Source organism: Xiphophorus couchianus, chromosome 24 (genome assembly GCF_001444195.1).
Source record: "Xiphophorus couchianus chromosome 24, X_couchianus-1.0, whole genome shotgun sequence".
NCBI lineage: Eukaryota > Metazoa > Chordata > Actinopteri > Cyprinodontiformes > Poeciliidae > Xiphophorus > Xiphophorus couchianus.
This window is the reverse complement of record NC_040251.1, coordinates 10910760-10933977: the sequence shown is the minus strand read 5'-3', so window position 1 is coordinate 10933977 and position 23218 is coordinate 10910760. Positions and strand designations below refer to the sequence as shown.

At 37.0% G+C, this 23218-nt stretch overlaps 1 protein-coding gene and 1 long non-coding RNA gene across 3 annotated transcripts; one reads left to right on the top strand and one right to left on the bottom strand.

The window, feature by feature from the left end:
• Window positions 1-853: 853 nt before the first annotated feature.
• cd34 (CD34 molecule) lies at window positions 854-22843 on the top strand. Of its 2 annotated transcripts, XM_028011034.1 has the most exons (9): window positions 854-1100; window positions 16181-16234; window positions 16372-16583; window positions 16692-16769; window positions 18859-18970; window positions 19060-19112; window positions 19409-19555; window positions 21380-21574; window positions 21615-22843. In XM_028011034.1, the coding sequence occupies exons 1-8, from the start codon at window positions 1019-1021 to the stop codon at window positions 21569-21571; spliced, it is 930 nt and encodes a 309-aa protein (XP_027866835.1). In that variant the 5' UTR covers window positions 854-1018; the 3' UTR covers window positions 21572-21574; window positions 21615-22843. The 2 variants fall into 2 exon arrangements, with proteins under 2 accessions (XP_027866835.1, XP_027866833.1); XM_028011032.1 differs by having other exon boundaries at window positions 21380-22843.
• LOC114140806 (uncharacterized) lies at window positions 7303-10485 on the bottom strand. The gene is made up of 2 exons (XR_003594689.1): window positions 9240-10485; window positions 7303-8257 (listed from the first exon to the last, which is right to left on the bottom strand). It is a non-coding gene; the product is annotated as an uncharacterized LOC114140806 (long non-coding RNA).
• Window positions 22844-23218: the final 375 nt, after the last annotated feature.

Sequence of the window (23218 nt, the reverse complement as noted above, 5' to 3'; positions counted from 1 at the left end):
TTTCTTTATGTAGGGAAGTACCAATGTAAGAACCACGGTTGTTGGAAATATTCTGTGTACCAATGAGAGAAGTTGAGCTTTTAGAAATGTGTTTCCTGGGATTTGTTGTAAAACCAACAATGATTTCAGAAAAATAGTACAATTTTAACAATCAAACTTTGTGCTGCTAGTGTGATGGTCTGGGACTGATTTGTTTCTTTTGCTTTCTGACATTTATCTCTAATTTTGACAATTGTACAATGCAGAGTGGGTCCAAATTCTGCCCCAGCGATGGTAAAGAGTCATTGGCAGTTATCGCAAATGTTTGATGGTAAATGAAGCTGCCAAGTGTGCATAACCAATTCTTTTCATATTTGGCACAAGGATTTATTTTGGATAGCTTTTAACACATTGCAATTTGTATTTGATCAGGTTGTCTTGTATTACAAATTGTATGACCATCAGAAACATGTGTGACAGAAAATCAAAAACAGAACAAATCTTTAAGGTAGAAAACAGTTTTTTGCAAAACTAATATCAACAATTCTTCTGAGTACCACCATAAACAACCTGAGTACTACCAATAGAACTTGTACCTCTGTTTAAGAAACATGACCCAGTACCAACAAAGCTGAGTTAAAACAACACCCAGCCTTCTTCCCAGAAACATCTCGTCACACTTTACTGCCTGCTCTACATCCCTACACACATACACACGAGCCCACGCACCCCCAGGCCCACGCCCACACACACACACACTGAGACTAGGGAGGAAGCAGGGGCCGTTGCTTTGGGGGAAATGGGTTAACATGAGGCAGTTCGAAAAGGGGTGTGGAAAGAGCTGAGCAAGGGAGGCTGAAGGAGCGGGCTCGTATAAAGAGAGACGGAACACAAGCCAGGCTTTATCCTTCTCTCTTGTCCTGCTCTCTCAGACCTCACAAGAGAAGCTCCCGTAGCCCACTAGCTCGCCCTCACTTCCCACAGTTTTTTCCCCCTTCAGACACAAAGTCCCGCCAGACGTGTCGAATTCGAACAGAGGATGGCCGCATCCATGTGGAGAATGAATGGGCTCTGCAGAAGCATGACTGGAGTTCTGCTCCTCTGCGCTCTATTGTTTAGCAGTGAGTAGTCTGTTTTTAATTACAGCATGTCTTTTTCACTGTTTCATTCACACCTTTAGTGGTTTCCAGAAAGGATTTTTATTATTCTTTGTAGAATTTCAAGATTTTTTTAAATTTGGTTTTGTCTCCATAATTTTAGGAAAGAAAATGTATATTTATATGTTAGTAGAAATCCCATGCCTAATTGGGCATGAGGGCTTTCCATAAAGTAGGCTTGCACATGAACATCTAGACGTATTCTTAGTGGTGTGGTGGCTGCAGACACAAAGGATCTGCTCGGAGACGGAAAGTTTCAGTTGAAAATCCTTATGCTCTACATCCTGTCGAGCATCTGGGTGGAGCTACAACGTCTTTGAATTTGTAAAAAATGGATAAAGCCACATTCAAACCACATGCCCACCACATAGACAATCTACTTGTATTTGCATTTTTTCAAAATATATGTGATTTCATAGCCTCACAAAACACATTTAAATTGGAAATGAGGATAAAAATCTGTCTTCTACCTGTGTTTTTTCCTAATCTATCATGTAAATAGTAAATGTGCGCGCTTTCATGTTGCGTACTCACTGGGGCAGTATGCTCCAAATCAGTTCAAGGCATGATGCTAATTGCAGGGTGATGCATGGGTTGGAAGGAGTAGTTGTAAGGCGGTGCTGATTTTATTCCAGCCAATTGTAACGACTTCTGCAGAGCTGTCAGGCCCCAGATGCATTTAAATGTTTGGACTGACCTTGGGAGAACCAGGAGGAATATTGCAGACTGATGGAAAGAGCGAATCGTTTACTTTAACCGGGAAATGATCATGAGATGGTGGAACATGTTCATGACTTGTGCAATAAAAGGGCATACCACAAACCCTATGCCGCAGCAGAGAAACAGATGGTAATTAGATTTACATGAGAATCAAATTACGCTGGGTACTCCCAATCAAGTCAAGTGTTTTTTTTTATTTTGCTGCCCAATATCACTCATAACAAATTTGGCGCCAAGTTCACTGCACGGCATAGAGCTTGGTCAACTTAATCTGGAAAAGCAATAGAGCAAAAATAATCTGCAGAGCGAAAAGGAAAATCCCCAAACGTGACTGCAAAACAGGCACGATGTGAAATGGGTGGCTCAAGTTTTTACCTACAGTAGATAACACTGTTGGTCCCAGATGCATAAGCTAATGTAATCTCAAAAAGGTCAGAGCTGTTTATGCAAACACTCTTTTACAAACCTCTAATCCCTGATCATGTTTGTTTTGAAGAGTCATTTCCTCCCAACAGATGGCTGATCACCTATGAAATGTTTGTAAGAGGCATTGCTGCACAATTAATAATAGCATGACAAAAATTCTGTTAACATTTCTGGTTCCTAATAGAAATATAAGACAATAAAAAAATTTTGCAAAATAGCATTTTCCTAAATTGTGATATTTTTTACTTTTACCTCGCTTTACCTTTTTATCAGACAGTTATGCTGACCGGAAATGTTTTTGATGCTCTGTTCTCAGCACAGTGTTGACACAGGAAAGTCACTGGTTGTGGACCACTCCCTATCTCCTTTTCTTCTGTCAACAATCAGCGTCAGAGAGAGTTCAGGACCTAATCAGACTTCTGTTATCTTGAAATAGCCTGAATCCCTGAAATTTCACAGCTGCTTAACCAAACTGTTCGATTTAGTTGTGATTAGTTTGACCTGGAAGAATTAAGCTAACAGCTATTCTGAGAGGACCCAACACTAAAGTGGACTTCTACCATTATAAAACAACACAAATCTCCAAAGAGTTATAGAAGTTTATGTCAATGTTATTTTACTAATATTTTTAACTGCTGTATTGGCATTGAGAGGTTAAGACAAAAGCAGCAAATATTTACTACAGATGTCCAAGGTTTGATCCCTGGGCCATTTACTGCATGGTCTTCCTGTCAAGCTAGTAATGAAAAAAGGTGACCAACATCCATAAAATAGCGCTCTGATTTGACCTGACATTAAAGCAAATAACACAGTAACAAATATTATCTTAATATCTTAATGACATAATTATCTTAATGACAAAGTACCTATAAGCTCTTCCAGTGATCTATAGACTAATATAATGATGGAATATCAAGAGGGTGTCTGCAGACCCACCCTGGCTTCTATGCTGTAATGTTGGCTCTGAGATCACATAGACCTGCTACAATGTTCAGACTTGTGTACAACCATCACCATGGTGAAAAGTTATAACTGCACAGGCAAATTTACAGCTTAGAGAAGGAAAACTTGATAGTTTCATACCTACTTATATGCAGAGATTTCTCAGACAAGTGTTTGTCACCTCATGTAGCTATCTTAGTAGTAGATAAACACAATTTGAACTGCCTTAATGGCACCATACAAGTTACAGAAAGCAATCCAGATACTTTAAAAAAAATAAGACAGTGTATTTTCAATGCTACAAAATCTGGGTCAGATGATTGGTCAATGACGTCAACAGATATTCAAAGACATGAACTGTTTTGATCTCTCATGCTCGATTAGCTTGTTTTGATCCCGATGAAAAACCCTCTTTATCAACTCTGTTCAATGCAGATTTTGTGTTTTGTTCAAGTTTGGTTCATCTTGTGAGAAATAACCAATCAGTCCATGCTTCAACAAATTTAGCACCAGTAATTATTATCATTCATAATCTTTTTTAGGAATGGAAAAAGTCCTTTGCTAGCCAAAGGTTATGCCCACTAGGGTTATTGTTCATTATCTTCTTAAAATGGTGTATGTCAGGGTTATACATTGGAAGAGAATACTTAGTTCAAAGCTCAAACAAAGGTCAAGTAACAGGGTCAGCTCATGCCTAGAGGAGGACATTCTCCATGATGCAGCTGGTCAGTTGTACTCTGACCAGCTGCAGGATAGAGGAAACCATTAGCCAGGATAATGGAAGCCAGGGGATCTGCTGGGGCTTGTCTGGTTGGGAGCTGCTGCAGCTCCCAACTTGTGAGGCTTAAAGGATAAGGTCTTAACCTTTTAAAGACAGATCCCTCAGGCCACCTTTAGCAATCCTATGGAGCATCCTGAGTGGGCAATTTTAGCATTTTTCAGGGGTCAAATCTGTGTTTGACAAGGTCAGAGGTGTTGTTTAGCTATTTTTAATTTTGCTAGTGGTAGAGAACAAGGCAAACGTGTGGAAGATTAAGTTTTGGTCCGATCAGACTAAAATGGAACAATTTGAGCGGCAGAAAACACTGCTCATTATCTTCAATACAAACATCAACATTATACTTTAGGATAACTTTTCTTAAGCATGGATATAGAAGCTTGTCTGAGTTGGCAGAAAGGTGGACATAGCTAAACTCTAGGGGAAAAAACTGCTGGAGACAACAAAGGACTTGAGGCTGGGCCAAAGGTTTGCCTTCCAAGAGGGCAAGAGCTTCAGTGGAATGGTTTACCTGAAAACATACAGCATACATCTATCGGAAGCACTATAGTGAGAAGAATGATCCATGGATGAAGTAGTTTTGTCTTTTTTTTGTTTATTTGCATCTGGAGAGCAGTAGTGATTGATAGTTTCTTAACACAAATCTTAAACAACCAAACAAGAGTAGATGGTTGAGAACAGAGAGAGATGTAGAGCCAAGATTATTTGAGAGATCTTTGCGATATCCAAGCAACTCAATCATCTCGACTCTCCAGCAAACAGATTTGGTTTAAATTCCCACTTCCCATGGCTGCCAGTCGGTAGTTATGCAGGCGTGCAAATATGCAGCACTGAACTGGCCATGCTTTGCAGAGTTGGATGATGTCATTCGAAAGTTCCCAGAGTACGTTATAAGTTGTGTGTCTCTCTTTTAGGGGAAAACCCAAGCTTTACATCTGCTCCAGCCAGGGAGAAAAACATCTTTTCTCGCTTATTTCACCATGTCATCCACAATGACTCCTCCTGTTGCTAAAGTCAGGGGCCTGGCCAGAGCAGAAGAAGCTGTGACAATTGCTGTTTCAAAACGGCCACACTAAAACAAAGATTTTCACTCTTGTTTGGAAGATTCTGGTGTGCAAAAATCCCCAGGAGATAGGCAGATAACCTTTGACTCGCATAAGCTTAACTAATAAAAGATGTTAACGTAAGGTCGAAGCATTTAATTTGACGACATCAACTGCTCCAACAGTTGAAACTTTTGCATCTCGGTTAGAAACTTCACTCTGCCAATGAAAACACAGGCAAAATATTGCCACTCTCTTTCTCATGGCCCCGTGCTGTTGACCAGCATTCTTTAAGTCCCAAGATGTGATGTTAGAGTTTGAATTACGTCATCAACTAGAGGGCGTGGGTCTTTATATAAGCTTTTGGCAGATAGTGGTCTTATGTCAGGCAGGGTGTGTGTCCATCTGGGCCAGAAATTGTGGCTAAGAACCTGCGTGAGCTAAATAATTAACGTTAGAGTCTGAGTTTTGTCAAACGTCTCTTTACTTCAGAAACTTCTTCATCAAGATCAAAAATGGTCCAAATGTTGCAAAGCAGCTGCTATTGTTGAATCTTCTGTTTGTTCATTAGTACATTTAATGTGTCAGCGCCATTTTTAATGTATTTTCCTTTATCACCTACTGTTCAGAAAACATTTCAACAGAAAACAAAACGACCACCTCCACTCATAAATATTTTTTTTCTGGAAAGGGGGTTGCCTTGAGGGAAATAGGAACAGTGTTTAGTTAAAAAATATATATATAAAAACTTAATGAAAAGCAGAAGCCACGTCAAAGTTCAGATCTTCCTTTCCCAATTACTGCCGTTCTGGAGAACGTATTGTTTCTTATTCCCCTGGCACCCTGCTGCTGTTTTATCGCTGTTGGCTGTGACTGGCATAAAGTAGGCAGAAAAAACTGCTAATTCTCTTTTCAGCACTTACATTTCTAGGTATATGAGCCACACCAATTTTGATCATGAAATCTCTGCTCTAGGCAAGGTTTAGACAACCTGTACTAACATTAAAATTAATGTGAAAGTGTGAAACCTTGGGAGATCTAAGAATGTGGTGAACTAACATCCTGTACAGTCTTTAATTAGGATTACACTTGACTCTCCAGACATTGCGTTCTCTCCTTTCCTTTATATTGTCAGACTTTCAGCTTGTCAGCCTCTTTGTTGCTCCGACATGTTAACTAGATTCAGATAGCTGGAGGCTGTGAATATAGTTGCAGCTGAGACAGACTGAAGCATGAAGACTGGATCAACTGTGAGTGCCTTGGGATGGGGAGGGGACCGGCAGCACCCACTGTTTATTAAGAAGAATAAGAACAATATGTGCGTTCATGCTGAGAGTCTTCAAAAGCCTTAGATAACATTAAAAAGTTGCTAGATTTGTTGCTTGTCACTTTTTATTAAGTTGCTTGAGGGCTAGCTAGAGATGGTCACATGTCCCAGCCAGGAAACTGCTACAGCTTCTCTTTAAATTTAAATGTCAATATAAAGGGTCAAAAAGGCTTATTCCTTATGTCTGAAATTTGTTAAAATTGATTAAATCCCAGATTCCAGTCCATTCACACAAAAAACAGACTTTGTTAAAAACTGGTCTTTTTTAAATGCTACCCACAGCCAATACCAGGAGTCAGACCTGGACAGTTTATACGGTTTAGGCCTTTTAATGAGGTAACTGAAAAAAAAAGGGTTTTCTTTTTTTCTGAAGCACAGAATAACCCAGTTCCTCTGGGTGCTGCACACTGTCGGTCAGCTGAAAGTAGGACTGCTACATTTTTCTCTTGCACAGCTTCAGCTGTTTAAAAGGAAAATAAAGATGGAAATTGAAGGGAATGCACAAACTCTGTGCTGGAGAACCAGGCTGTGCTGTACCTGCAGAGAGTTTTACTGTTTATCCATGGAAACAAAAGCACCTAATGAGCCTTCGCTGGAGCCATTTGACGACTCAAATAATGGCTCATGGTAATTAATGTGGGCCAAATTGCCTGCTATTAAAGGCATACTTTATACATCTTAATTAAGAACAAGGTCTGGTCTTTTATTGCTCTAGGAAGTCTTGAGTTTGGACGACTCTTTCCCTTGTGTTACATGTGTGAATACTTAATACAGAGGGTATGTGATTCCATGACAAGCACAGAAAGTTTATCAAATGTTTATTATGAAGTTTTGTTCTTCCACTTCGTCCTAGGCGTGTAGGGCCATAGGTTCTAATGTCTTTTAGTAACCTCTTTCCCCCGCAGAGATCGGCAGCTGGAATGAGTCCACCAACATCTGCTGGTGTCGGCTCGGACACAGACAGGAGAGCAGTTAGCAGCTTCTTGAAGCAGCTGCTGCTGCTTCCAGCTTCTAATCCACTCGGAAAATGAACAGTCTGTTTTGGAAACAGGTTTAAAGTTTCACTGCCCGGCTCAAACTATTTTAATGAGTAAACTCGAGACTGAATAAAAACAGACGTTTCTCAGAGGTTGATATCAATCATGAGGCACTGTTTTCAGTTGTTGTCCCCCAGTTTCACTCAGAAATGTAGTAAGAAGAGAGAGAATGGAGAAAAGAAATTTTTTGGGGAGAGAAATTTTAACTTTTTCACCAGACTACAGTTCATCTATTTCATTGTGATGACAGGGTAGAACACAATGGTCATGTTGTTTGCTCTAGGAGTTCGTAGTAGTTCTGGTGACGGGTGATGTGCATGTGTAGGTCTCAGTACGTTTCCCTCTGCAGTTCAAAGAGGTCACTTCCTCTTTGGATGTGCATGGATATCATTCCAATACTCTTGTCCATTCTTTTCCATTTTTTTCCCTGAAAAGCTATCGTATGTTTTGTTGGAAAACACAAAGGGAGTGGACAAAGAGGAAAAGTCCACTTTCACCACCCCAAACAAAAATAATTCTCATGTTCAAGGACATCAGCATTGTCCATACACATTACTTAATTTACATGAATATTTTTTCTTACAACAGTAGTTACAACAAAAAAGTTTGTTTATCCAACCAAGTTTTTTTTCCGTATTTGTAAAGATAATTGGCAACAAAATTATATATTCCGTACTTTGTATTCTCACATTTTGTGAAATTGAGAGAAAATGGCATGTCGATTAAAAATGAGGTAGAAAAGGAGTACATTGATCAGAGAAGGAGACACAATGTGCAGTGAAACTGCAGAAAAGCTGAAGAGATCCAGTCTTCAGGTAGGAGAATCATTGACTGTGCACACAAGAAATCTAGCAAGAAGAAATACATTGTTAAAAAAGAAATCCTCTTACGTGACATGACACACATGGAAAAAGCTGAACAGTAAAAACAGACCCACATTATACTTTTCATAAATCCAAAAGTGCACTGAAGTTTGTGGTTGTAACAGTTTACAAATGTTTAAAGGGTATTTGAAGCCTTAGTCTCAGTGTTTTGATTCTGTATCGTATTTTCTAAAATGATCTTAAGTCAGCCTCTTTCTGTTAAAGAAACATGAACAGAAAAAGTGTGGTTGGAAGATTTTGGGGGTCCTCTGTGGACATCTGGATGAGTAATGGTTTGAGGGTGTGGCTAATGATGACATCCAATGTGTTGTCTCTGCAGTCTGGGTGGAGGTCAAATCATAATCCCAAGCTTTAGGGCTGAGGCTTTCCTCCTCCTTCATGAGTTCACAGCACAGTGCGTACGCAGGGAGGGAAAGAGCTCCCAAAGGACACTTACAGCAGCTGCACCCCTTATTCTCCCCCATCCATCTATTGGGTCTCCTCCCTTGTCTCCCCTAGGGAGGAAGCAAAACTCATCTTCAAATGCCATAATTTATAAGTGAAAAAGTCCTGTCCCCCTGTTCCCACTCTCAGCTGGAGCAGTTTAATCAAGTGTGACAACAATGTTTGCGTTTGCAGCCATTTCCTGCAACACCCCGGCCCTAAATTTAAACACAGGGATGGTAGTAACAATGGCTGTTACACCTCAGTGCAAAATGCTGTGACAGATGGGTGAAGTTGGGAGATAATAAATATCTAGACGTGGTGCCAATGGAGACAGAGACATGCCAAGTTTGGTTGGCTGCTGTTTCAGATTAATGTGTGAGTTCAAGTTAAAAAAGGAGTAAGGAAACAAGAGTATTACCAAGCTTAACATAAACTTACTAACTGGTATATTGTGGTGTCTACACTTACTATCATAATTTTAAACTACAGACTGCACTCCCTCCAGAGAAAATCATGTTACCTAGTTTTTCCAGTAAAGATGAGTTCACAAAATGCCATAACTGCATCTGCTGGCCAGTGAGGGGGAGGATGAAGGGTTGTCCCCAGTGAGAACTGGTGGAGGAAGGGCTGAGAGGAGGATGTCTGAAAGGAAATTAAGGAACCATTTTTAAAAACATTCTAACTAGCCTTCACAATACGTTTAGTGTGAGAGTTGATGATAAGACCTTGTCCTTCTTCCTCCAGCTAATCATCACACCTCCCTGCTCTCTCATGTCTCTTCAGAGACTGGGAAGTTCATGGAAGTGCATTCCAGGGTTGAGAGATTGGATCTGCCATAATTAATTAAATGTTAGTTTGTCCAGGAAATTTTTATTGTTACATATCTTCATATCCCAACCTTACTATTGTGTAATACAAGGTTTCAAGTAAATAACACTCCAGTGTTTATTTGTCTGATACAGTAGAATATACAATTCGTTCTCAAGCTTTTACCAGGCTGTCATGGATATTTTTATGCATTCCAAAGAAAGGTGGCATGATCATAACCAATTTAGAGATCTCCTATATGGTCATTTTTAATAAATCAGAATATCATTGAAAAGTTTGTTTATTTTATTAACTTAATTCACAAAGTGTAGCATATTTGTAGCAAATATACAGATTAATTAAGCACATGAAAAACATTTAAGATCAGAATATTACATCCAACCTCCCCCCCCAAAAAATCAGCAGAAATCTAGGCTAATTAAAAGTATGTTTAATCTCAGCTTAAATGTGATTCCCAAAAAGTAAAAACTGACAAACGAGCTTCATCATAGTGTACGTTCAGATGTTTATGGCATATATTTTAAGAAAAGGTGTTTAGTCTTTTGCTTGCAGAGCTACCACTAATTATAATCTACAGTACGTGTTGATAATCCGGGTAACTGAAGAAATGTGATAAATAACGTTAGAACCGTAAAAAGACATTCACATAAACCCAGAGGTTACATCCTATGCAGCCATAACATTGTGCTTTCATTTCCCATCTTGAAACTCAGTGGGAAGAGTCTAAGGTTATGTTTCTGTATGTTTTCCTGTGTTTGTGTTAAGACTGAAGTTTTCCATGGTTTACACTAATGCTGGGATGTCTGGTTGGAATTAAGACTCCTTTCACAGTGTGTGTCCACAGTGGTGGAATGCTAAAAATGCCCACATCCATGCCTAGAGACACATTTTTTTTGTGGGCTCTAGTGTCCCTTATATGACAGTAGGCTGACAGGAAAGGGGGAAGACATGCGGCAAATATTGTCGGGTCCGGGAATCGAACCCACGACAGCCATGTCGAGGACTCAAGGCCTCCAAACATGGGTCGCGCTATCCCCTACGCCACCACGGCACGCCGGAGACACATTTTTACATAAAACTGATTTAAGAAACTATCAATGAGCAGGGGAAAAAAAAACTATAATTACATTTACACAATATAAATAGCTTAATGTATGATTCAACAGAAGTTAGACCTTCTGAAGGTTATAAAAAGTGAAAGAGAAGAGAAAATAGGAAAACAAAGTCAATTCAGCATAGAACATAAATATAATAGTTCCATATTGTTGCACTTTTGAATAAAGCAGTAAGACCAGCAGGGTCAAAGTAACTAGAACCCACCATTTGTGGGTTGTGCAAATGAAATGCATGCCCTTATTGTTATATTGCCACCATTGTGTTTCATGGGGTATGGTGGGTTCAGAGTGTATTAGTTTTTTTTTCATGCAATGTTTTGGCATGATCTGACCAAAACATCTTTTTCTGCGCTTGCTGTGTGCTCTACATCTGGCTTCCGCTCAATAATGTTTTTTTTTCCTAGTCCCTATATAAATTCCATATTTTTCAAAAGCATGACTAATATGCCTCATTTCCACTAAGCATTGCATCACAGTTTGATATAATAGTTTATGGTCCGGCGTGTTCAGGAGAGTGTTTCCACTGTCAGTTGGACTCTCAGTGGGCAGGTGGGGTTAAGCTGAAATGCTCAGAGAGGCATCACACTAGCACAATGACAAACGAGGCAATACATTGTTTACATATCTCTGACTTCAGATTGTTACACCTGTGGAGCTCATCCTTAGTTCTTTGCATAGACTGTAGTCTATACTGTTGGAAAGGCACTCTGAAAATTATATTGGAACAGGATCATGTTTTTGACCTGATGTAAAATAAATACAGAGTGAATTTAGGTCCCCCATGTTTAAGGGATTGTAAACACTTCAGACATTTTTCAAAATCTTTGTGACCTGATATTGTCAGCAGTCCACAAATCATATTGCTAAAAACTGGAGGAAAGTTTTGGTTAGAAGTTATACACTGATTGTCTTTATGGGAATTAAGCTTAAAAGGAAAGTCTTATTGCTAATATTCATTCATTGCCTTTTTTTCTTCTTCAAGGCTGTCATTATATTAGCTTGTATGACAGTTTTACCTCTGTTTAGGTGGCTGTAGAAAATCTGCACATGTTTAAGTGGAATCTGTTTAGCCAAAGTAGTTTAGTAACATCATCTGTTTAATAGATTTGTAGAGTTCAAGAGGGTTTGTATTTAACCATGATTATCAAATGATTTAACCCAAGCCAAGTTCATTTATCTCTCATGAACTCTCTCTCTTGTTTTTAGTGCTTAGCTTACATGTCTAAACAATGTTTAAATTATTATAAGTTAACTTCAAAAGAAGGATCCACCCTAAGACATGTTTGGTCTAGACATCTTGCTTTTACTGATGAACTTACCAGGATTTTACTCTACAAGACAAGCTGCTTAAACTTACCCGTTGCCATAAATACTTACCAACACTCGCTTCTAGATAATGAAGCTGGATTTGGAAATAACTAAGAAAGGAAATGGGAAAATAGGAATTGTCAAAGGATGTTTGTAATTTTTTCACATTTCCAGTGAAACTGGTAGATTTCAAAAGTTAAGAATGTTTTGTTCTTGCATTTGTATTCAAACGTCATATAGAGCAAATCATTTGGAAGTACATACTGTATTTTAGAATATAAAAAAAAAACAATTCCAGTGCTGTAACTGGATCTTCTATTGGAGTTTGTGCAGTCTGCTCCCATCGAACAGTCTCTGCCTCAAGTAGAGGACTTCAAGGATCTTGGCGTCTTGTTCATATATAATAGAATAAAGCAGGAGGTTGATAGTCCAGACAGAGGCCTTTTCTGCATTTCATTTGAGCAATTGTCCAGTTTTTTGTGTTAAAATAAAAGTTTATCAAAAAAGTTAATATCTCAACTTATGGTTCAACTATGGTCATGATGAGAGGTGGATCAGTAATGCAAGAAAAAGATCCCAATACTATGTTATTAATCTATTTCTCTCTTGTTTGCAAAAAGCACCAGGATTCACATACATGTTCATCGACATCCATGTTTTAATGCAGAACCAAGATCACTTGTTTGGTCCCCATCAGAGTCCTGCACAATACAAAGCATGATATCTGGAGAATGTGTTACAATCCTTGGAATAGAAAAGCTATAATTGCTGAAAATTTTAATAATCAAAAACTCAAATAGTCCAGAAAAGGATTGATAGTTACATCTCCAAGCTGTAACTAAGATACCCAAGAATAATCTGGAAAATATCTTTTTGGGGGATGGAATGTTTGGATTTCCCTCCTGGACTTGTTGTCCCCATTACCTGATCTCAGATAAGCAGAAAGCAATGAATGTTCTCTTAGTTTTCTTAGATACCCCACCCTCAATTTCTCACATTTCTCTGGGCCTTAGCTCATGATTATCTGTATCAGTTGCATTACCAGTAAAGTGAACAATACTAAATCATGGATACTGTTTGACTTGGGAAAAATCAACATGCTGCAGTTGTCAGCTTTAGTTCCAAACCGGGACACAAATCTAGGAAATCTGTTGTAAGTAACTGATTTCCTAGTTGCTTACAGCTGATTGTAAACAACTACAATCAATTGTAGCTGCTTACGGAATAGAAAAATCAAATTGATGATTTTTCTTAATCAATTTCAGTCTCTCTTATCTGGACTTTAGTTAGCAGAAAGTCTAACTAAAGTTGAGATAAGAGACTCAAATTGATTAAAAACAATCAAAGCAACAAGGCAAGAATTTAAATATTAAGCAGGTGAAACAATAAAAGGCATGTAGAAAGAATTTAATAACTTCAGGTTTATAATGTGCATTATACTTAGTGAAAATTAGAAAAATCATAATTTCAATTCATCAATGAATAAAATAATTGAATTTACAACTGTAATTCCTTCACAGTTTATTTCTGCTATTCACTCCACCTTAATTGATCACATAAATATTGGTAATACATCACATCATTACATTTGCAATGTAAATCTAGAAATGTAAATCTAAAATATTCTGTGTTGACCTTGTACTCTGCATGCTTCATACTTTTCACAATAGCCCCAGTGTAACACAAGTCATGTGTCATTTCATGCTGCATTCAAGATAGTTTGTGACCCCAAGTCAGAACAAGCTGCGACACTCCATCATGCTGATTCTGAATGCTGCTAGCACATAGTAGACGTAATTGGTCCCTGTGTGTTTTTGGTTATGAAAAAAATGACCGTCAGAGCAAAGTAAGATTTTAGTTTGCACCCACATTCTAAGCTTATAGGTCTTGGTAAAATATTTTCTTGGACACACTTTGCAGTGTGTACCAACTACAACCAAAAACCAAAAAAAAAAACTAGAGAAATAGAGAAGGAAATACAAGAGAACACAAAGTTTAGGAGTTAACAAGCCAAAATAAAAAAGCCATCAACAAAGTCACATGTAGAGCACATGAAAACTGCAGAAAATAAAACAGAACAAGACAGACAATACAAGTCGCCTTTAAAAAGAGAGAGAGAAAAACAAGACAATGAAAAACTTTACAAATTTCATACTAAAATAAACATAATCGACCTCATTCATTTAAAACTTGGCATGGGCTTAGGAGCAGTGAATTGCCTCTGGGTAAGTTCCATAAGCAGCAGATGAAACCATTTGTTCACGAGTCAATCCCAGCACATAAACTGCTGGATTTAGATAAAACAAAAAGCTGTAAAAAATGTCATTTAGGCACCATGGTCCCAATTATTTTGGATTTTGTCACTTGTTGAATGTTAAACTTCAGCAGACTCTCAGGTGAAAAAGGTTACTGTAACACAAGATTGACAGTAAAAGGAAAAATATTGAACAATTTCTCACACAAAAGCCTCTGCAAATGTGTATTATCTTCATACTTTAATATCTTACTTTCCCAAAATTAGTTACAACAGCCACAAATTAGAACTTCTGAATTTTCCAGCTTTCATCTGACAGACATAATTTTGCACAGCACCTAATTAAACCTACCTCTCCAGTGGAAATTTGTGCAGAATTACATAGACCAAAATAATGTCGCATACAAGAGTTGCTAAAGCTAATCTGACAGAGATCCATCTTTCCTTCAGCACGAGTTTATGATGCCCAGTGTCCAAATTCATGTTTTCACTCTTGCAGTATCTAAATGTTTTGAGAATCTGGCCGGAGTCTTGTGCGATAAAAGAGTTGTTATTCACCTAATTTATTTACCAAAACACAAAGATGCCTTTTATAGATGTACATGCTGCAGGCATACCTGCTGACATAAACAATCCAGAATTAGGATAAAGTAGGAAGGGACTGAACAGCGAGGAAAAAACTAAATTGCAGTTGTTCTAAGTTTTAAGATACATCTGAGTAACTGTTGTGTTATACAGTATTACTGTCACTTCATTTAGTCTTATTATCCAGCTAAAAATCCTACTGCTGTTTGTTGGCATAATCATTTGTTGGTAAATGTCAAGTAACCAATTAAAAATGTCATAATGTTTCTTAAAAATATAGAAACCACAGCAAATGAATATTTTTACTTAATACCTAGGAAGTGGTCAACTTATCCCACAAGTAATTGCTGTTGCCAAGGGGTTTCCCCCAGCATGTATCAGCAACCCATCAAGTCAAACAGTTGCTTTTGTATTTGTGGCTCATACGTGTACCATAGAAATTAATTAATCTGACTATCCTGACTGAAACCACTAATGTGTGTTCCAATTGCTATACTTTGCTTCACTCTCTGTGCTCTTAGGCTAGTCTTGTGTACTAGCTGTTTAAAAGAGTCATAATGCTTTTAAACAGTTGGACGCACACAAAGTATTGAAAAGAACTCTACATAGTGGTGAAATGAGGACTTTAATGTTCTGCACAATCATCTGGCATTTAATCACATGTACTTCACAGGTTCGTACAATTACATTGTTTTAGTGCACTATCTGTTGTCTACAAATATTGTCTCTTAGATGTTAAATTTTTCTTCTTCTTGTACCTGACAAACAACATGTTTGACAAATAAGGTGTAATGACTTAAGCCTGCAGGAGATCATGTTTCATTTTTCTCAAAATTCTGTTTTTCCAAAACTGCAATAACAATCTCAGTCACACTTACTAATAGTTCTATAATTTTTTTTATTTTTTTTAACACAGCAGAAAAAGCTGCTTTGAATCTTTAGCTTGGATCACCAATTCAGCAAAAAAAGGAAAATGCTTGGAATTGTAAACTACCTTGATACTGTATCTTTGCTATGTGCACATTAGAATATTTCAGTGGTTCCTAAAGATTTTCTTCTGGGCCTCCCTATGGATTACAATAAAATCCCCCCCCCAAAAAGAAAAAAAAAAATCAACTGGGCACACACATTGTTCAACCAGACATAAATCTATACACATATTTTGTTTTCAAACTCCACTGAAGTTTATTTCACACTTCAGGTTGCAACAAAACACACTACAAACCATCTTTACAGTAAAACACTTTTGTTTAACTTTTTTTTTTTTTCATCCATGCCACTTCCCGAGCCCCCCCCGCACCTCCTAGGGGGCGCACCCCACACTTTGGGAACCACTGGAGTATTTCAAGTTTTCTTTTCTGTTTCCTACAGGCGAGGTGATGTGTCAAGACGATTCTACACCAAACATAGAAGCTTCTAATGCTGGTGAGAAATTTGGGATAAAAATGCATTTGTGTAACTTTCAGTCATTTGAAAGACATTATTGAATTACTGCTGTTAACTATCAAAGAGCTAAAACTTTTCACAAGTATCAAGGCCTTATATCTCTATTATGTCCATAGGAACTGATGCCCCAGCTGCTGTTTCCACTCTTAATCCCGGCCCAACTGTCGTTCCCTCTGATGGACCCAGTGGAGATTCTGCAGGTTTTACTGTTGCTCCAGAAAATGTCCCAACAAGCAGACACAATGATCAAGATGGAGGTACCCTGGGGAACCCCAAGGATCTTAACATTTCACGGGTCATCACAGACACACATGTGCCAAAAATTTCAGTAAGGATCTCATTGAGTTCATCTTTTAAAACCTGTCAGAGCTCTATGAGCAATGAAAAACATTGAACCTTATGAAGTGTGATTTAATCTTTATTTCTGTCTTTGCAGCCTGAAATTGAGTGTGTTGGAGAGGGAGAAATCCATGAACAAAGTGCTGTTAAGGCTGAAGTAACAACAAAGGACTGTGTGAGTACAAGTGTTTGTCTCGTTTATAGCTTCTTTAAATTCCTTGAGCTGCCTGCCAGCTGCAATTTTTGGCATGCACCAAAGGAGAAGAGAAAGCTAATCTTTGTGTCACTCCGACTGGCTTTTATTCTATTGGAAGAAGACCTTTACATGACCTTCTGTGACGTGCACCCAGATGAAGTCGAATAATCTATAAAGGAATTAGATGCATCAGCTAGAGTGTGTAAAAAGTGGTCCAGACTTTTCTCAGACATTCTTTAGCTGTCATGAGTTCTTGGTGTCCGATATTTAACAAAAAATGCATAGAGATCATTACTTGTTCTGGGATTACTTAAGATAAATGTTGGCATTCAACTTTTAATACACATTTACAATAGTGTTTAAAAAATAAAAAAATATATATATAAAAACCTAAGCAACTGTCAATCCTCATCAAAGGTTATTTTTGTCCCCATTCTAACACCTGTTAACAGTCAAAAGTTTTTTTTGTTGTTATTTTATAATCCTTTAATCTTATACCCTAACTTATCACACTACTACCTAAGTTGTATTTCCATGGTTTTCCAAAGCGCCTGACTTTTAAACTGATGGAAAAAAATATGCATTAAATTGTCAAGTCTTTTTTTTTTCGAATTTGTATGGGGCTACTGACAGAAAACTCACACTAGATACAAAGGGAGGATGTACATAACACATAAAGAAAATAAAATGCAGATAATCTCTTTTCATTTAAACAAATTGTAATACAGTCAACCACCATCACATATATCCACACTAATTGTGCAAGACTCCATTGCTGACGAAAAGTCACATTGAAACTTATTTAGAGTTTGTGTTCTTGTAGTTCTTTATTTATTGACCACAGATTAATTAACTTAATTAATTAAAGTGATGAAATGACTCATGAATAAACTTCATTTAATTACTCTATGTAAACACTCCATCTGTACTGGTGAAGATTCACTCACCTCAGCATGTTAAGTGCACGATGGTTCAATGGCTTCCTCTAAACCAATCATTATTTCATCCAGTCATCATTTGATTAATTGGGGATTCTCATAGACTTGGTATATAATAATTGCATTTATGACATAACTGGATGTTCTATAAAACAAGTCAAATTACTTCATTTTTAAGGCCACTTAAAATAGGTTTTTAGATACACAAGCCTACATGGCTAAATATGAAACAGCATAACCTAACCAATAAGCACACTGAATTTTATTTCCAGAGAGCTGTGGATTTGTCAGGAGACAAAAATGTGTTTGTCTGAACAGTGTTCACCACTATGTTGCACTACACAGCAAGGTCACTTCTGAGCACTATGCTCAACTGACTAGGTTTGTTGCTATGACAACTATCTAAAAAAGTCAAATTAATGTAGAAACCACATCAGAAACAAAAGATCAAACATGAAGGCAACTTATTATAAGTGAGGAAACTAAAAAAACTAAAAACTAAAAACTAAACTAAAAACCCAAAATGCCAGGAGGTTTAAATTATATTCTAACAAGACCTGCTCAGTAAAAGGTAAATTAACTCTTTTAACGCATGTTCATTGTTCAGTTTTATAATTGCAACGCAAAATTAGTGACACAAAAATAAATACATTCGTGAATGGAATCTGTTTTACATAAAAATATGTAAATGTTGTACCACAGGAGATTTCTGGCTGCTTTTATTTACTTCTCACATGCTTGTTTCTATACTTAAACAGCCAAGAATTTCCAGAGTCCAGCTGTGGGCCCACTCCCACCTAAGTGGGGATTTGGGGTTTGTTCATAGGGCTCTTTTGGGGTCATTGAGCACTGTCTGGCTCCTATTACAATAGAAGAATGAACTAAGAGTTGCGCAAGGAGGTGATGTCATATATATGGGATACGACTGGATAAAACCAGGTGTGGTTAGAAAGATTTTGAATAGGAATTTGTCTTCTAGCTTGAAAGAGAATTATTTGAGACCACTTTCTTGATGTAAGTGTTCAATTAAGCTTCATTTTTATTTAATGTCTTAATGGTCTTTTATTACTTTGAAACTGTGGTTAATAAGATAGAAACTAAACAAGCAGATATGTTTTTTTTCCTTACAGGAAGCAACAAAGCGCATCTTTGAGGACAACCTAGCACATTGGTGCAGCTCTGAAAAATGTGATCTGAAAATCTTCCAAGAGAACAGCAATGTCTTGATGACCAGCAGTGATGGTAACTAATGATAGCATCTATGATAAAACAATTTGAAGTTTTTATTATTGATTTTGCCTTAATACCAACTAACTTTTCTTGATCTGCAGCTAAACTGTCTTCTTTGGCTGGATCACTCAAAAGTGAAGCTTTGAAAGGCGAGGTGAGGGAGAGCATGAAATGTGATGACAACATCATTAAGCTGATCGTTAAAATGTTACCCTACACAATTTTATTACAGCTTAATCATTCTCAAAATGTTTTCCTGTTTTATTATCTTAATCAGTGATTTATTAGTTGACTGTATAATGTCAACAGCAAATTAAATGTTACCTCATAGATCTGGGACGATAATTGAGAACTAAATCTTTTCAAACAAAGATTCTTTTTTACTTCTATTAACCACATTTTATTTTACCTTTTTCTCTCCAATATTTTTTTAATAAAACTTTCTTGTAGTTGGGATTGAAAAACGTTAACGTCCCACCATCATCAAACTCTTCTGTATTTGTTGGAGTACTTGTCACTGGTCTTCTTGCTGCCCTCGGCATGATTGTGGGATACTTCAAGTGTCAACGGAAGCCTGAAACTAAGGGAGAAAAACTGGTAAGAATGTCTTTTATTTATTCTGTTCCGAGTTAATCACAGTACTCTCCTCACTTATTTGTACCCCTGGTAAAAAATGCTTTATTCTAAATTAACTGGCAACTATCTGGTTAGTCCACACTTTTTGAATAAAGTTTACTTTTGTAAAGTTCAGATCATTCTTTAGGTAGCAGCTAAAGATATTAGTTAATCCAAGTGGCACCAAAGCAATGAAGATTTCTGACTTGAAAAAGTTCCAGCTTCAGAAATGTTAAAGTGGTTCTTAATGAGAGAAAACTGTTTTATGAATCATTCTACTGTTGTATGTGATGCGCTGCAGATTATTTTCCCGGTGAAACAACTACTGATAACGGAACCTGGTAAATGTACCTGGACAGAGAAACTGTTTGATATAAAAGTGATGCAGTTCATACAAATGTGTTTATATTGATTTTACACTGTGTATCTTTGGAAGTGTGCAGCTGGATTGAAAAGGTTAAAGATTCTTACTTAAGTATTTGACAATAATTTAGCGTTTTCCTATTAATTACTTTTACATTTTTCAAAAATGGAGCTGTTAAGAGTAATTTGCCTTGGTATTCGTCTCACCTGGACTAATAATAATGCTTAGCTGGTTTGGAAGCTAAATATTTTTTTTATGCAAAGAGATTATGCTAAATTAATAACTCATGATATGTAACATATTGATGTTTCATAACCCTCCAAAAGAAGCCATTTTTAAAAATCCTTTTAAAATCAAATACACTCCTTACTGTTTTCTAGTGTGAACAATTTGAGTTAAATAAAAGGGTTGCATCATTTAGAGGACATGTTTTGAAAATTTTTTATGAGCATTCTTCCTATAATTTAATAATAGCTCTGGCATTGGCCAAATCCCATCTGATTTACGACTGTATATCATTCTTTTGCACATATGATTTTTCTTTTTGAATTTCTCAATACAGATCCTGTCTTTGGATCTGTATGTCAGAACTCTAATGAAGTAACACTAGAATATCTGAAATCAAAGCAGCAGCAAGGTTTTCTTGTAGAAAATGCCTGGCAGTGTTCCAATTGGGGAAAGCAGCTGGCCCACCATCACATGAACTGTAGAGAAAGACTGAGTTCTTCATCCAGAGCCCCACACCCTGCTCTCCATGGCCTTAATGCATTTGCGATGATCAGTGTTTCATCTACCCATCTGTTTCCCTGTAACTCTCACATAACATGACAGAGATCGTACAAGAGGCTGTATTTTGTTTGTGTGTTTATGGGTAGTGCTGGAAACATTCTGGCTTATTGGGTCCATCTGCGCATCTGTTTTAGTGTTTAATCAGAACATGAAAAATGCTTCATATTTGATGCATTTGTTGTTTGATCTGTTGAATATAATGAAAAAATAATAAATTTTCCTTAAATATTTAAGTTCATGTGACAAACTATTATAGTGCAGAGGCAGTGTAAGGGATCGTTAAATACAACTCAACAGTTGAACCTCCTTTGTCAACAGTACCTAAAAATATTGACTTTCTCATGACTTTTTCATAAGAAAGTAATTTTATGCAGACAAATTTATAGTGGTGCTCAAACTTGTTGATGACTGATTAATTAAGAAAGCTTAATTAGTTGCTATTTAATTATCTAAATGCTTTACAAGGCAAACATGTTATTTTTACACATTATTTGCATTTGGTTGACAAATGTGCAATTGGGCAGTGCATTATGTACATTTGAGATTAAAGATAAAAATATAAAATCAGTAACTGGTATAGAAAAGAAGACTTGAGATTAAAAAAAAGACAATATTCTAATCTTTTAAAATGTTAAATTGTACTGTTGCTGCAGGCAGAGGAAGCCTTCCCAGTGGATCAGGAGAATCAGGGGAACACCCTTGCGTCTGAGGCCCCTCTGAACCCTCCTCCAGAAACTCAGGAGAAACCCAGTGTTAATGGAGAGTCCCTGGAGGCGGTTAAGACCGAGACTTCTCCTCCCACCAACGGCCACTCCACTGCAAAGACGGCAGACACAGAGCTGTGAAATTGCCCCACAACTGCTGCAGTCCAGGAACTTCCTCCTGCTAATACATTTATCCACACAGATGCATACATGCCCACACAAAGAAATTTGGTATCTTATCCTGTTCAGCCATAGAGGCCACAGCAAAAAAACCCAAAACAAAACAAAACAGCAGGGATTATAATAACCTCTCTTAGAGCTACAGAGCTTTGCTGTGGTTCTTTTCCTCGTTGGCTGTTTGCCTCAACAAACATTAGGAAAACTAGTCTGATGATGATAATATTGGCAGATAAAAATAGTGCTGATGATGACGAAGACAGTCCCTGGGTTTTTGATGGCAGTCAGACTGAGACCAACAAGAGGAGGTTGGCAGCTCTTCTTTTTAAATTAATCATCACAAACTCTTATGAAGACTGCAGCCAGTGACATACTGCTGAATCCAGCAGCCTAACACCTGTCATCTGGCTTAAACTCGCTACAATTCCTGCAACACAGCATAAGCACATGGATAAAAATGTCTTTAATTTTTTTTTTTTTTTAAGCCAGAAAAGACAAAAAGAAGAGGAGCAAAGCAGGGCAAATTTGCAAACTTGTCTGACAAAATAAACCCACTGTACACGTTCAAATGTTTGCTGCATGTGAGTGTTAACATTTACTAAGATCTCCATCGTCCATAGGCTGTATATATCAGTACATGCATCTAGGCTTTCATTTTTCATTTTGTACTTTGATGACTTGATAAAAGTGTAAAAGATTTTGAGTGTGAACATGAATGTTAGCCATTAAAACCTGTACAGTTTTATGAAATTAGTTGTCGTTTGAATGAGCTGCAGTGGAAGAAGAATCAAAGTTTCTTCCTTTTCTCTTGAAGAGGCTGAACCATGAGGAAACTGTCAAATCATGTGATCAGTCAAAAAGACAACAGACCAACTGATGATCACTCTCAGCTTTTTTTGTCATGTTTGTCAGTGTTATTCTCATTTTAGTATATAACTGTGTTGCTTATCCACTTGGTGTAGGAGTATTTATGCCTCATATGTCAGTTCATAACCCATGTTCTTAAAAGTAAACTTGTTTCAACTAAATAATGCTTGATCTTCATAATACTCAAGGTTGTGACTGTTATTTTTTATTATTGTTATTAATATTTCTATGGGTTTTTTTCTGTTTTCTTCTTTGGAAACGTTTTGTAACATTTTGAAAATACACTTCAAATTTTGTAATGTAAACATTGAAAAAGCAAATTCACAAATGCTTGAATTTTGTAAAAATAAATAATCACAATTTCTCCTCTGTTTGCTTTACTTTGTGCCATATCTTTCTTTGAATGGGGTTTCTACAATCTTAAAATGTAAAGAAAAAATAGAAAATTAGATTTGAACAGTTTCCAGGTCTAAGAAAAAAAATTTTTTTTTAAGTATTTATTCATTTTAAAATCAATGTTTGTAAACTTTGATTTAAAATCTCACAACTTGAGCTGTAATCCAACTCATTCATCGTTTTAGTTTTTGAGTTTCTGACTGATATACATAAACAATCAAAAAATATTAAATACATTTTTTTGTTTGTAATTTGCTAAAGCCTTTTTAGAGCTGTATATTATGTTTTAATGTAATTCCTTCTTCAGAAACATACCCAGAGTGCTGATTTATTCATACATGTTTGAGA